The sequence below is a fragment of the Sciurus vulgaris genome (genome assembly GCF_902686455.1).
Source record: "Sciurus vulgaris genome assembly, chromosome: 2".
Taxonomy (NCBI): domain Eukaryota; kingdom Metazoa; phylum Chordata; class Mammalia; order Rodentia; family Sciuridae; genus Sciurus; species Sciurus vulgaris.
The window spans coordinates 30,321,148-30,336,319 of NC_136462.1; the positions used below are offsets into that span (position 1 = coordinate 30,321,148).

The 15,172-nt window shown below is 48.7% G+C and overlaps 2 protein-coding genes across 5 annotated transcripts in view; both read left to right on the forward strand.

The window, feature by feature from the left end:
* Positions 1-14,805, forward strand: part of MIDEAS (mitotic deacetylase associated SANT domain protein) — a 63,306-nt gene extending 48,501 nt beyond the window's left edge. For 3 of the 4 annotated variants that reach the window (XM_079129748.1, XM_079129747.1, XM_079129749.1), the window contains exons 4-13: positions 862-1,207; positions 3,211-3,277; positions 3,761-3,903; positions 4,030-4,133; positions 4,641-4,716; positions 5,358-5,446; positions 7,685-7,834; positions 9,070-9,282; positions 10,771-10,967; positions 11,270-14,805. In XM_079129748.1, coding sequence (XP_078985874.1) covers positions 862-1,207; positions 3,211-3,277; positions 3,761-3,903; positions 4,030-4,133; positions 4,641-4,716; positions 5,358-5,446; positions 7,685-7,834; positions 9,070-9,282; positions 10,771-10,967; positions 11,270-11,438 — 1,554 coding nt within the window. In that variant the 3' untranslated portion in view covers positions 11,439-14,805. The remainder of the gene's footprint in view (positions 1-861; positions 1,208-3,210; positions 3,278-3,760; positions 3,904-4,029; positions 4,134-4,640; positions 4,717-5,357; positions 5,447-7,684; positions 7,835-9,069; positions 9,283-10,770; positions 10,968-11,269) is intronic. The other variant, XM_079129750.1, reaches the window with a different exon arrangement.
* HEATR4 (HEAT repeat containing 4) overlaps positions 1-15,172 on the forward strand; it is a gene marked incomplete at its 3' end in the record, with an annotated part of 285,455 nt that overhangs the window by 38,929 nt on the left and 231,354 nt on the right. The gene's annotated exons all lie outside the window — the stretch shown is intronic.

Genomic DNA, 15,172 nt, shown 5'->3' on the forward strand with positions numbered 1-15,172 from the left:
TTTTTTTTAATTGTAAACAAATGGGATACATGTTGTTTCTCTGTTTGTACATGGTCCAGCCCTTTTTAATATTTTATTTAGAGACAGGGTCTCTGAATTCTTAGGGCCTCACTAAGTTGCTGAGGCTGGCTTTGAAATCAGATCCTCCTGCCTCAGCCTCCTGAACCCCTGTGATTATAGGCATGCATCACTGAGCACAGCTCTGTTAGTTTTTTTTTTTTTTTTTTTTTTTTTTTTTTTTTTTTTTAGCTTTTTGAATTTGTTAACAGGTTTGCTCAGTTTCTTAGCTTCTTAGATGCTTCTCCCACTAATGGCATCCACCTGTAGGGAAAAGGCAGACCTGTTCCTTTATAGCTACGTTAGGCAAGCACTTACTGTTCCCATGTTTAAAATGAAGATATACATGAAGAATGTGTAATTTCAAGTGGTGATAGATCCCAATCCAATCAGTCCAGTTCCGCAGTCTGGACCCTTCCCTCCTCTGCTCTTCTGCCCTATCACATACTTTCCCATACGGGTTAGGAATTATGGCCTGGAGCTAAACCTGAGCTAAGAATGGTTTCCACATTTTTACAGGATTATTTAAAAGAGAGAGAAAGAAAGAAGAAAAATCTGTAACAGAGACTGCACATGGCCCACAAGGCCTAAAAATATTTACTCTGGATCCTTTTTCCAGGAGAAGTTTGACCTGTGCCCCAGAGGGGACAGTGAGAAAGGCTATTAACCTGCTCCCCTTTTCAGGCATGCCTTGGTGGATGTGGTGGGCAGACAGTTCTCACAGTGAGACTGGCAGGCTGGGGTCAAGGCTTCAATTTTCCTGGGCCACAGAGGCTGAGCTCCCTTGGTTGTTTCCTTCTCCAGGCTGAGGACCTGAATGCCAGGTTGGAGGGGGAGCCTTCTGTAAGGAAACCAAAGCAGCGGCCGCGACCAGAGCCCCTGATCATCCCCACCAAGGCGGGCACCTTCATTGCTCCTTCCGTCTACTCCAACATCACCCCATACCAGAGCCACCTGCGCTCTCCTGTCCGCCTGGCCGATCATCCCCCTGAGCGGAGCTTCGAGCTGCCCCCCTACACGCCACCCCCCATCCTTAGCCCCGTGCGGGAAGGCTCTGGCCTCTACTTCAATGCCATCATATCAACCAGCAGCATCCCAGCCCCTCCTCCCATCACACCAAAGAGTGCCCACCGCACCCTGCTCCGGTCCAGTAAGTGACTGTCCTGAACCACTCCTGTGGTGGCCATGGCACTGGGGAATGTTGGGGGAAGGACACTGGGCAGGGAGGCAGTTCAGTTTATGGAGCTGCTGGGGATTGAGCTGGATGCTGTGGGAGAAGGGACTCTCTCTGAGAGAGAAGGAGGTTGTCCTGTTGCAAGAACAGGGGGTGGGTTGGGGGAGTTGGTCCTTCCCACTGCTTGGATTCATCCCAGTTCAACCACTGACTAATACATCTCTATGTGCAAGTCATTTAAACTTCCTGGGTCTTGGGTTCTTCAGCATTAAAATGGGTATTAATAGTACTTGGTTAATGATGAAGTTGCCAATATTCAGCTGTTTTTGGATCCACAAATAGCAGTTTCTTATGATTCATCCTAATAGTTATCTCATAGGGTTATGGTGAGGATCAGATGCTTTAGCACAGGTAATATCCATAACATGAGGTCTGGTTATTGAGTTTGTTTTTGATGTTATGTGGAAGATCTGGTCTCCTGCACCTGGTAGTTATTTCTGCCAAGAGTAGACATTTTGAAAAAGTTTGACTGGCCTAGGCCTAGGTGGTGTATGGCTGAAAGGTGTTTCCCACAAAGGGAGCCATTTCCTCTTAGGGGGAAAAAAAAAGGATAATCCTCTCCGTTGGAGTGGTGGAGAGGATTAAGCGGAATAGTACCTGGATGCCTTCAACTATTTAACCTGACGGGGACTTCAACCATGGTGTAGTTCTCTGGTGCCCCCTGGTGTTGATGGGTGAGAAGCAACTTGCCCCACACGGGCCAGTGACTGTCCTAGCTTCCCAGGGAAGTTTCTCTGCCTGGCTGGGTTGTGCAGAAAGTCATTGCAGAGAGCAGACTAAAGAAGAGGTCAGTTTGTCCACAAGTTTTTCCGAGCACTTGGGTGTAAAGCCTTGAGTTGGGTCCTGTGAGGGTTCCAAGAATGTATGGGACACCATGGTCTGTTCTAGATTGTGCAGGATCATTAGGGAGTTGACATGAAAGCCCAGGAGGCAGAAAAACAGAGGTTCCTGGCGGTGTGGATCAGCAGCCAGTGAATGAAGCTGACATTAAGCTCCAGGTCTGCAGAGGCCTGGTATGGTGAGGAAAGCATTCGGGAGGGGGTGGGGCTAGAGCTGAGCTTGAACTCAGGAGGGGGAGGGACGGGGAGGGGCTCACTAGCAGACCAAATGACTGCTGCTAGACCTGTAGGTGGGGCTGTGCAGGGAGTGAGGGGCCACAAGGTAAGCAGGCTGCTAATATTGAGGGTCCAGGCAAGGGGCTAGTGGGAGGTATAGACGAAAGAGAAACTGCCTTGAGCGCTGAGCTGATGAGTTCAGGTTTTATCTCATGTTGCATGGTTTTTTGTTTTTTGTTTTTTGGTCTCTCTCTCTCTCTCTCTCCCTCCCTTTTTTTTTTTTTTTTTTTTTTTTTTTTTTTTTTTTTGAGCAAGGGTGTGTCTTGATCCAGTGCCTTAAGAAGATTAGCTTGGGAGAAACTGAGGCAGAAAATCCAGAAAGGAAGTGGGAAGATAATTATAAAACTGCAATCCTATTTACCACCTCTCTAGTGTGCCCAAACTTTCAGCCTCAACTACTAGAAAACCGTAGTTTGATGTTGAAGTTACTCCTGTAGCGTGGGAGCTCCTAGGAACAGGAACTTGGCCTGTGTAGTGCCAGAAGTGGGGGTAACAATACTAGCTCGTGTTTACTGAGTGCCAGGCTCTCTGCCTTCTTTCATTCAATCTTCACCTTCATTCTAGGAGATAGATAGAAATGGCCCCTTTTCTGCAGGTGTGCAAATTGAGGCCCCAAATGTTTAGTAAAGGGCTGAGTCATCACATTTAGCAGGCTGCAGAGCCAGGACTCAAGGTGCCTGAGTTTGAAGTGAATTCAGTGAGTCAGTGCTGTGACTTCTTTGTGTGCAGGGCAGCAACCCAGGGCTGGGGTGCTTTGCTGAAGGGAGGAGGGTGTCATATACCAACCTACTCTTTGTCCCATAGACAGCTCTGAAGTCACCCCACCTGTGCTTTCTGTGATGGGGGAGGCCACCCCAGTGAGCATCGAGCCGTAAGTGCAGTCTGGTCTTGGGCCCATGGTGTGAGGGTGGCGAGGTGGGCCCAGTGCATGCAGGTGGGCTCTGGGAGCAAGAGGACAGTTCTGTGGGATCTTTAGAGGGCCAAGCACCTCTTGGGCTTTTGCAATCGGTCCTGGGCTCTGCTGTTCTCACCCTGCTTTTGCATGGAAGTAACAAAGAAAGGAAAAGTCCAGCTCATCTTGAATTTGTCTCTGGATAGGAGTCCAAGAGACTCTTCCTGTTTGCCAATATGGAGCAGTCTCTCCCCTTCTGAGCCTCTTTCCCTTGTCCTCCTGGTTGTACCAGGTGTCATGCTAGCCTCACAGTCTCCTAGAAGCCAGGTTCCCTACACCCAGCTGAAGCCTGGCTGCACTCCATCTCTGTCAGCTGCTGTCTTCTTCCCATTCCCAGGGAGAAAGTCTGGTTCCCTGTTCCTGTGAGGTAAGGCTAACTCCATGCCCTGTCCACCCCTGCAGACGGATTAACGTGGGCACCCGGTTCCAAGCAGAAATCCCCTTGATAAGGGACCGTGCCCTGGCAGCTGCAGACCCTCACAAGGCTGACTTGGTGTGGCAGCCCTGGGAGGACCTAGAGAGCAGCCGGGAGAAGCAGAGGCAAGGTGAGGAGAGACCCGGGAGTAAACAGGCTGAGGCAGGTTGGTGGGCAGATGGGCCTAGGCCAGGCCTGGTCAGGCCCAGCCCTGAGCGTGATTTCCTCTCCTCCTCCCCACCTTCCATGAATCCAGTGGAAGACCTGCTGACGGCTGCCTGCTCCAGCATTTTCCCTGGTGCCGGCACCAACCAGGAACTGGCCCTGCATTATCTGCACGAGTCCAGGGGAGACATCCTGGTAAGACAGCACCATTGGTCCAGGGAAGGTCCCTCAGGGAGGTTGGCATGGATCTGAGTCTGCTGCCCAGAGGCTGGGCCTTCTGGAATGCTGATTTGAGGCAAGCTGGAGGCTCTGATAGAGGAAACGGTGGTAGGAGGTTGGCTCAAGTCACCCCCACTTCCAAACTCAAGATTTGGGTGGGCAGGGTCCTCCTGTCCACCCCAATCCCCTGATTCTAGGTCAGTGGGTCCCCACTCTCAGGCAGGACTGCACCTGAGGGCCTTCTCTGTCCATGTTGCCTGCCTTGGAAGCCACAGTTCCCTGAAGGGGCCCTGAGTAGCCCCAACTCCATGACTTCACCACCCTCCTGTACCTCTTGCCCCTCCATGGTTAAGGGGGACAAGAGTAAGCCCCACGCTACTCAGAGGCCTCAGGTGGCCTTTTACATTTTGCCAGGCCTAGGATTCTCAGTCCATCACTGAGACTGCTGCCAGGGTCCTGACCATAACCTCACTTCCCCTCCAGGAGACGCTGAATAAGCTGCTATTGAAGAAGCCCCTGCGGCCCCACAACCACCCACTGGCAACTTATCACTACACAGGTGGGCCTCGCTGGCGGCGGGGGGGACATGACCAGGAGCCTCCAGGGGTCTCCAGCTTCCCCGGGGCCCTGCTTAGTACTGAGTCACTGCCAGGGGTGGGGGCAGGGAAGAGGAGAGGGTTAACCAAAGGAAAGGAACTGATACCAAAGCCAGGGTAGCTCTTGAGGGGCTTCTTATGCCCTAGAGGGAAGGTTGAAGAGGTTGGGCTGGTGGAAACCCATCCCGGCAAAAAAGCCCAAGTCACCGGTACAATGGACAGGAATAGGGAGTGTCATCTAACGTGGCCTCAGGTACCTGGAGCTTCGATGGCCCTTGGAGTACATGTCTTATTCTGGCATTGTACTTTAAGAGGGACACTGGCCAAACCATGTGTAACTCTAGCAGCCATTGTTATTGATTCCTATTAGTGTCACTTTTATCTGCACCGGGCAGAGCACTAAGGGTCTCACCTGCATTTTGTCACTTAGTCCTCACCACAATGTTCTCATTTCACAAGCAAAGGCAGTGAGGCTCCAGGCAACTTGTAGCGAGTGGCCTGCAGAGACTGTATGTGGATGGCCCCTCACTTTTCGGTTGGTTAGTCACCCCACGGTGCTTGCGGTCCTGCCCACCTCACCACTGGCTCCCTCTTTGCCCTTCAGGCTCTGACCAGTGGAAGATGGCTGAGAGGAAGCTGTTCAACAAGGGCATTGCCATCTACAAGAAGGATTTCTTTCTAGTGCAGAAGCTGGTAAGCTGGGGCTCTATTGTAGGGTTGGTCAAGGCCAGGAGTGGCCTGCCTGATTTTGAGACTCTCTCTACCATTGGGGGCCTTTAGTTGCTGATGTCCTCTTTAAAAAGTAGTCAGATCAATGCCATTAAGTAGCCTTGGAGACAATTTTATGAACGATACAAGGGGAGAAGATCTGGCCTCTCTGCTTTGTTGGTTCTACGTCCTCTTTCTTACCTTGGGGTGGTGTGGCCATGCTCTGGAGTCTCAGTCCAGAGGGGGGCCTGCCATTAGACTTAAAATAGGAGGGAGACCAGATGGGAATGAAGGTTGCTAGCAGAAGTGAGCCATTCCCCAAGAGAATATGGGAAGGAAGCCACTCTACTGGGTGGGGAACTAAGAACCAGCAAGTGCTTGTGTCGTTGACCTGGGGTCCTCTGCCTACTTCCTGTCTGACCCAGGGCTTCCTTCTAGTAATTCGGCTGACCATGCCTAGGTTCCCTAGATTATTTTGTCCATGTTCTTCTGGAAGAGTAGAGTGCTTTGCTAATCCAAGGAATTAAGTCTTTTTCGGCCTCCTCTCACAAAATCTGGGTCGTGGAGAGAGTGGGTTGTTTGGATTGGCAAGAGAAAAGAGCGTCCAAGACTGTGCTGTTCCTCTTAGGTTGGAGGATCATGTCAGGGATGGCCCTGGGGATTGGACAAAGGGCTGATGAGTGCTACGAGGGCCCTATTAAGAGGACCATCATTGGCTGTGTTTTAGTAACACTCTGACCCCTAATTGGGCAATATTGCCAGGAAGCACGTGTCCCTGAAATTCATTAACCCCTAATGCCTGTTGAAAAGAGCAGATCAATAGTCAGTCACACAAATGATCAGAGAGAATTGTCAGGAAAAGTATAAACAGTCTAATTGATAAATGTGTGACTTAGCCATTCCTGTGAGCTGAAACACGTCTGTTTCATCTTCAGGCCCAGAGGCCCCTGCTGGCCCCTGGGCTCTCTGGACAGAAGCTTCCAGCTCCATAGTGACTGAACAGTCTGGGACCTTGGGGGGATGCTAGACAAAATAGCCCCTAAGGGGAAAGCAGTCCAAAATCCAAACTCAGTGGCTGAATCATTTATGAAATGGGAAAGTTAGAATTTCAGAGTTTGGGAGGTTCCTGGAGATTGTTTAGTCTCACCCCACTTAACTATACACACGTGAAAAATAAATTAGACAGGTGAATGACTTGCCTGTGGTCACACTGCCTTTTGGTGGCAGACTTAGGAGCAAAACTTGGGTCTTCTGATTCTCTTCAGATTTTCCAGGGCTTACTGGTTAGTTTTCCTCAAGTCCAGCCCCACACAGGACAGTGGGGCATTTCTCTACCTCACTTGTCAGTCATTGCTCTCTGGAGAGGAGTGAAATAGTTTATCTGAATCAATGAAGGGGTCTGTGTTGCCGAATTGGGGCTGGCTTGGATGTGGATGATGCCCAGGCTTTTGATAGAAAAAATGAAAGAACAGTACAATAAGCATCCATTAATGCCCCACTTGGATTTATTAGTTGTTAGCATTGGCCCCATTTGCTTTCTCCCTCTGTGTCTACATATAAACATATATACCACATACATGCATAACTATTTTCTATTCCTTTATCTATTTTTGCTAATCACTAAAATTAAATTACTCAGCCAGGCATGGGTGGCACACGCCCATAATCCCAGTGACTTGGGAAGCTAAGACAGGAGGATCAAAAGTGCAAGGTCAGCCTGGGCAATAGAGCAAGACCCTGTCTCCAACCAAATGTAGCTTGTTTATGGTAAAGAGCCCCTGTTTAATCCCCTGCTCAATCCCCCTTACTTTTTGTTAAAAAGTAAGCTATAGGTTATGAATATCCTTCATAATACTCAGCAGATTTCAGCATGTATCTCCTGAAAATTATTTTCCAATAAAACCACAGTATCACAAATACTCTCAAGGAATTTCTACAGACGTAATGATACTCTCTAATATGCAAGCCACAGTCAAATTCTCCAGTGGTTTCGGTGTTGTCCTATTATTTATAGCTTTATTTGTTACAAATAGTGCTGAAGCATGGTTAATCGCACTGGTCAGGGGTTTGTTGCGGAGCAGGCATTGGAGAAATGCTTGTATTTCCTGGGTTTAGTTTTTGGCCTAAGTGAAGGGGGACTTGCAGGAATGAGAAAGGCTGGATTCTCCCCAGGCAGGTAAGCCAAACCAGCAGACTCTGACCTCAATTTTGACTTCAAACCAGATCCAGACCAAGACTGTGGCCCAGTGTGTGGAGTTTTACTACACCTACAAGAAGCAGGTGAAAATTGGCCGCAATGGAACTCTCACTTTTGGGGACGTGGATGCAAGCGATGAGAGGTCGGCCCAGGAGGAGGTTGAAGTGGATATTAAGGTGACTCCTTTCCCAGCCTTGGCTGCCTAGGACCTGTCTGGGTCTGGGTCTGGGTCTGGGACCAGGACTGAACTGGGAGTTTGAGGTCAAGCTCTCTAGGGAGAAAGTAGAGAATGGACAGAGGAAAGCAGGGTCCCTGACAGCCCCCAGGAGCTGATGTCCCAGGCCCTGGACCTTAGGGTTCTCCTCTCTAGAATGCTGGGGCCATAGTAATGACACATGCTATCGATGGAACACTGAAATTTTCCATGGTATTTATACCAGTAGCACTTAGTGTCTCTACATAGCAGACCTCTAACAATGTTTCCAGAACTTTAGTAGCTCTTGCATCCCCTTTATGATTTCTGCTCTATCTGCATCCTACTGTGTGTCACCATTGCTATTTTGTCATGTCCACATACCACTTGTGCTGTTACTCAATATTTTCTTTAACTCAAGTAATTTTTTGCTCAAATAAAAGGGAAGCTTTCTATCATAATCATAAATAGAAAACCAGTACCGGTTCCCATAAATAGAAGGTACTGGTAAAAATAAACATATGAAAACCAAATACTTACTGAATTTTAGCTAGATGCTGTGTTACCTGCCAGCGTTCTGACACCGGGGCCTGAACTCTGTGAATGAGATTATCAAGTCTAGAGAAGTGTAAAACGACACATTAACACCAACTGCAGACTTTGTCCTTGCCCTAACCAGGACTGAAAAAGAATTGAAAAGGGAATGTTATTTAATTTTATGTCTGTGTATTCACCTGTATCATCTTGAGGTTACAAGTGCACAGGTGGTAACACGCTGTTCTAAGTCAAGGAGTGGTTTGGTCTCCATTTTGCAGATGGAAAGGGTGTGGAGATAGAGAAAGTGTTACAAAGATAGTTTAGGATTGGAGCTTATGGCTCCTGCCTGGCTCACCAGACCACTGTGTCCAAGGATGTGTCTTCTGGGTGTCTGTCCAGGAGGTCACATGGCCTGTGGGTATTGGCATGTTCCCTCCCTGCCTCTGGCTCAATCTTAAGGGCTCAGTTTCACCCTGAGGGCTCCCAGGTATCAAGACTCCCTTCTGTCGGCAGGCAGACTAGTCATGGGAGGGCTGTGACCTGTGACAGAGTCTAGCCCAGGAGGGGGCACTGGGCTAGACCAGGCCAGACCAACAGGACAAGTAGGGACTCGTGATCCCTGGCTGGGTCAGAATCAGTGCACTACTGCAGTGTAACTGAGCTCATTCTTGTCCTCCTTAGACTTCCCAGAAATTCCCAAGGGTGCTTCCTCCCAGAAGAGAGTCCCCAGGTGAAGAGAGGCTGGAGCCCAAGAGGGAGGTGAAGGAGCCCAGGAAGGAGGGGGAGGAAGAGGTACCAGAAATCCAGGAGAAGGGGGAGCAGGAAGAGGGGCGAGAGCGCAGCCGGCGGGCAGCTGCCGTCAAAGCCACGCAGACACTACAGGCCAATGAGGCGGTAAGTGTGACTCCATGTCCACTCCCTGAGCCCAGGGCCAGGAGGGCTGGAGCTGGGCCTGGGGGTGTGGGAAGGAGGGCAGAGCAGGAACACGATGGTAATCCTCATCATCATAGCAACAGCAAGTGCACAGAGTACTTTGTGCTGTCTCTTCATTTAATCCTTATAACCCTGCAGGGTGGGGACTATTATTAATCCTGTTTTATAAATGAGGAAGGTGAGGCCCAAGATAATACAGCTAGTAGGTATCCTGCCTCTGTTCTGCTATTTTTACATTATACTGTTTCTGTATCTGAGATTTGGGGAAATGGCTTTGTGAAAACCCTTAGGTTGGTGGGACACTGAGAAAGCATTCATCATCTGTAGCTCAGACAGGGTTCCCCCTAGAGGGCCACCCGCCTGACAAACATGTCTGAAATGGAGCTGAGACAAGGGCAGTAACAATTACTGCCCTTCACAGGTGTTCTCTGCAGTGTTTTCATTTCCGTTGTCTCACTAATGTTTCACAATAACTCCATAAAGCCTTGAGCCTCACCCTGCAGATGGGAGACTCAGATTTAGAGATCCAAGTGACTTGCCTGAGGTCACACTCCAGGTCCTTGAACTTCTAGTGTAATGCTTTGTCCACCATGCTACAGATCAAGAGCAAGACATAAGGCCAGAGCTGCCCTTGTTAGAGAAAGCTCTCCCAAAGCAGAAGAGATGGGGATTTTTTTGTGCACGTATCTTTACAGGACACCACCAACTAAACACAGCTGTTTACTCCTTTCTAAGCTTGGCTCTTCCTGCACCAGGAACTGTGCTCTGTCTATGTCCTGTTGAGTTCTGCTGATTTTGTGAATACTGTCCTCTGAGGGTCTACCCAGGGCACATATTATCACTTCAGATGGCCATTTGAGGTTCCCCACCCAGGACCCAGAGCAGCAGCACCTCCTCCAGGTCTGCACCACATGTCCTGTGCTCTCTGACACCTGTCTTCGCTTCTCTTCTTCCCTTCTGTTCATTGTTTGCCATGCCCTGTTGTCCTCAGCCAGCAAGCTACATATCTGTCCCTTCTATTAGCCTAGAAGCTCTCTGAGGGCAGGGGCTCCTGTCAACTTCTGTGTCCCCAGCACCTGGCACATCATCCCGGCCTGCATATCTTTTATGGCATAAAGGCATGAATAAATGACAGAAACCATGAACACAGGCTTCATTAATTGAGATACCAAGATCCCCAGTCAGAAGCATCAAGAAGTTCTTAGCAACTAAGAACTACCATATGGAATTACTATACCAGGAATTTTGTAAACAATAGAGCTAGAGGCCACCCAAGACCGGTGGGCTCCTGGGGAGGCAGTAAGTGTCCTGTCACTGGAAAGGCTCAAGGGGGTACTAGGAACCATTTGGCAGGAGTATATGAACTTTAAGGGCCTTCTGTTCCCTGAGATACCGAAATTACAGATCTGTGCTTCCCCCACATCACTCAACTCTTTGACTTCTTTCCAGGCCAATGACATTCTCATCCTCCGGAGCCACGAGTCCAACGCCCCTGAGTCTGCCAGTGGCCAGGCTTCAGAGAAGCCAAGGGAGGGGCCAGGGAAGTCACGAAGGGCATTGTCTTTTTCGGAAAAGAAGAAAAAAACAGAGACATTTAATAAGACCCAGAATCAGGAGAACACTTTCCCTTGTAAAAAATGTGGCAGGTAAGATGGCCAGCGCAGCCACATGCGGACCTGGTCGGGTGATGAGCCGAGGGGGCGGGGCAGAAGTGGGTTGGGAAGCTTCTGGGAGCTTTCGGCTTGTCCTCTGATTGGCTCAGCGAGTTTCCAGGGCAGTGACGTCACTGAGCAGCTTTCAGGGGAGCTACTGAGGAGTGGTCCAGCTGAGAGTGGCACCAGGGGTGGGGACGGTACGGCGCAAGTCCCGGAGGCGGGGGCGCCACAGCCCTCTCCCTGGGGAGCCGCGGGAAGGACTGTCCCCTTACCTGAGCCCCTCCACCTTGCAGGGTGTTTTACAAGGTGAAGAGCCGCAGCGCGCACATGAAGAGCCACGCGGAGCAGGAGAAGAAGGCTGCGGCGCTGAGGCTGAGGGAGAAGGAGGCCGCGGCCGCCGCTGCTGCCGCCCCGCACCAGCAGGCGCTGCGGGAGGAGAGCGGCACGGGCGAGAAGGGCTGAGCGGCCACCGGCCCCTCTTCCTGGGCCCGGGCCTCCTGCGCCCTCAAACCTCCAGAGGGATCGAGGAGAGGGTCACGTGGACTTGTGTCAACAATACAAATGAGACCGTGAAATAAATGGCTCTTTCTTTATAAAGGCCCCAGGAGCAGTGTTAAGGGCTGCAGGATCCAGTTCTCTTTGCATTCAGTCTGTCGGAAGTTGTCCCGCTTCCCTGCAGCTGTGAGAGTCGGGTCCCCGGGGGCGGCTCCGCCCCCCGCAGCTGCCTCACGTCTCTGCTGCCTCTGCTGCCGCACAGTCTCTTGCCTCCTCTTTGCCTCCCCCTCCTCCTCGGTCTCCAGGAAGCCACCGCGGAGCCAAGCACAAGCTCACCCCCGTTGCAGCATTATTTCCCCTTCCCAGAGGACCTGGAAGGCTGCCTTGCCTCAAATCCCAGATAAAGGGACTTGCTTGGAGGGAGTGTGGTGGCCTGACACCTTGCACAGCAGTGCCCAGGCCTGAGCTGCTCCAGTGACCCTGTCTTCAGGTTGCCTCCTCCCGGAGCAAAGCTGCGGACAGGTACTATCCCTCTGCTGCTTGCCAGCAGCCCTGCGGGGTCTGCAAAGTTTTCTCAAACATTTGAGAAAGGAGCCAATGTCCTGTCCCTGCCCTCAGCCTGGGGAAGGGAATTGTACAGAGCCTGGAAGCTGCAGGGCTAGGCCCCAGGGCCTTCCGACAAGCCTGGCGCTTCCTGCTTTTCTCCTTTTTGCCAAATACCTTGGGCCCTGGAGGCTGCTGTGGGAGCTTAGCCTCAAGTAGGTCTGGAGAGGCCCAGCCTGCTCCTCCTTGGTGCCAGCTCCCTGCTTGCCTCTCTCCTGTCCTCAGCAGTTGCCACCTAACCCCGCTGCACCCCACCCAGTGTTGATGTCCACAGCCCAGCCCCTAGTCCTGCACTCTGGAGATTTCTGGATCCTTCCCTGGGAGGGGGAGGTCTCCTAACTAGATTGAACAGGAGCCTTCATTCCTTGACTTGTGTCATTTGGGAGCTATTTATTTATTCTTAATATTTAATTTTTGACATCCTCTCAGGGACCAGGGGCCTCATGCGTTCCAGAGGCCCAAGTGCATTTATCCCAAAACATGGCACCTTCTTAACATCCCTATCTCCACCCCAAGGCCCTAGGGTTCTTCATCTTGTTGCCCTGGAAGCTTTTGCCAATAGAAATGATAGTAGCATTGAGAGAGGGTGGAAAAGAGGAGGGTGTCACCAAAGCCACACAGAGACAGGCAGGAGTGAGGGAGATCAAAGGCAGTTCTTGTTGCTTACCCTTCTGTACTTTCAAATTGCCTGGGGGAGCTGGCAGGAGGTCAGAATTCTAGTATTGTTTACCAGGCCTGTATTCTGGTTTGAAGAAGCCATATTTGGCATGGAATCACTGAAGTGAAAAGACCAGAAGGTTCTGGAGGCTCCTTCACTTGCCGTTCCCATAGGGGGGCCTAAGTTATTTTTCTGATCTCATTACCCAACTTCAGTTGTGCAAAAGAAATTCCAAGTGAACGTGTATATCACAGAATAACATACTAGGAAAGATCCAAACAGGACTCATTCTGCGCCTCTTTAGGAGATAGGCTAAAGTCATCACACCAGTAACTGGAAATGGAGAGGGAGTTTTGCTTTAACTATGCACTATCAGGTATTTTTCATGTCATTCATATGTTAATATGGTTCTATAGAACCCCAGCTACAGGAGTAACAAAATTATTTTCCCTCAGACTCCTGGACAACTACCTAGGTCTCCAGTTTCCTCATTAGTTTACTAAAAGTCCCAAGACTGCAAAAATCTGGTGTACCCTTTAGAAGCAGGAGGGAAGCAAAGTAAGGCTCTCTTCTAAATCACTTCTATAATGAGTGCCTTCATAGCTTAGCCCCAAAGTGCTACTTAAGTTTTCCATGGTTTGTTCTTTTTAAACCATACTTGGTTTCAGGCCCCTATATGAACATTCAACAACAGAAACCTTCAGTCACATGAGACTTCTGTTCAGTGGAAACATCTAGTACTTGGAAGTCTCTTTTAATAAGAAAGTGATTCTATTCTAAGCTCACTGAAATGAGAATAGGCAAATGTAGCCAGGGAAATCAAGATGGTATCTCTTGGTATTAATCCTACCAGACTCTCTATTTCAGGAGGGTCCATGCTTCAGTATACATTTGTATCTAGAATGCAATGTGAAAATAGAAATGTTTAGAGGGCAGATGCAGTTGTGGTGAATGACTTGTCAATAAAGTTGGTGCAAACATAGAAGCTGGCATAGGTATACCCTTAATGGTGCTTTCTCCCTGTGAACATGTTAGGCTTATCTTTTGTTGCTGTTTTCCCCTCCTATTCAGAGCTTTGCTTTAAGAAGTTTAAGTGACAAACACCTCCAATTTTGTAAGTGTCCTCCCCATACCATCTCTCCAGATCCATCTCCCAGCTTCCATCAGCATTCAGCTAAGGGCATGAAACTGACCTAGTGCCTGTGTTCCAGACCATTTCTGAGGTCTCTTACCCATCCAAGGAGACAGTGCCATCATTACTGTCGTCCATGCCTTCAGCAGCCCCCCTCACAGCTAAGGTACACACCTGCCCCTCTGCCATCCAACCTCCACCCCTGGCACAGAGGTCTTGTGCTGCTTATGTTTAAAGGGATCGCCTATATTTAAATGCCTCAGTGACCTCTCCTCTTTCTTCTCACGTGCCAGATGTTAAGATGAAGGAGGAATACAACACATATTCAAGCCTCAGCTGTTTAAATGTTTTCAATGGGGCTCCCTTTTCTGGGATGTTATTTATTACCAGACTGGCAAGCCTAACTCCTTAGGTTTATAAGGAAGTATGCATATTTTTATAAAACATTTGTGTCCACCCCATATTTGGCTGTGTTAATATTTGCCTCTAACAATTTGCAGCTATTTCACCTTTTCCTTATTTGTCTCTAAATTGAAGGCCTTGTTGGAGGGGACAGAGCACAGGAATAGCCTTGATAGTTTGTAATTATTGTACAAAAATTTTAGTAGCATATAAATAAGTATATTCCTTTTATTTTGAAACAAAAATGATCAGACACTGCCTTTTGTGTGTTTGCTGCCTGTGGCACCCTTTTTTAAAAAGACTGTTACATATTAAAATAGTGTACATATATATATATAAATATTACCTCTTTTGCTGTACAGTTGTGATAGACCAGACTGAAGATTTTATTTTTTGTGTGCTTTTTATAAAAAATTAATACACTAAAGAGAATCTTGCTGATGTGATTGTAATGTACCTATGTAACTTATTTACTTTTGAATGTTCTTCTGTATCTTTAAACCTTTTATTAAATAAGGTTTTAAAAATTCAGAGTTGAATGCTGGTTGTTTGTTTGTTTTTTTTTTTTTTTTTTTTTAGGGGCACTTGCACCATCTGGGGTTGATGTAAGTAGGCTTGTTTTGTTTGAATGGAGATTACTCAACATTTTTGAGCCATAAGTATTCTGTTTTGTCCAAAAGGCCAGGACAGGAGAAATAACACGGTTTACCTGGCTACCATGATGGATGAGTAGACAGAAAGATGGATCTTTTTACAAAAATTTAGACAAGAAGCCTTAAGTTAATGTTTCACACATCAACAAAAGATGGCATACTACAACGTTTTCGTTTCATTGGGATGAAACGAAATATAAGGATGCAGAATGTTGCTTGCGGGTACTTGGAAGCTGGGTTGATGAAGAGTATT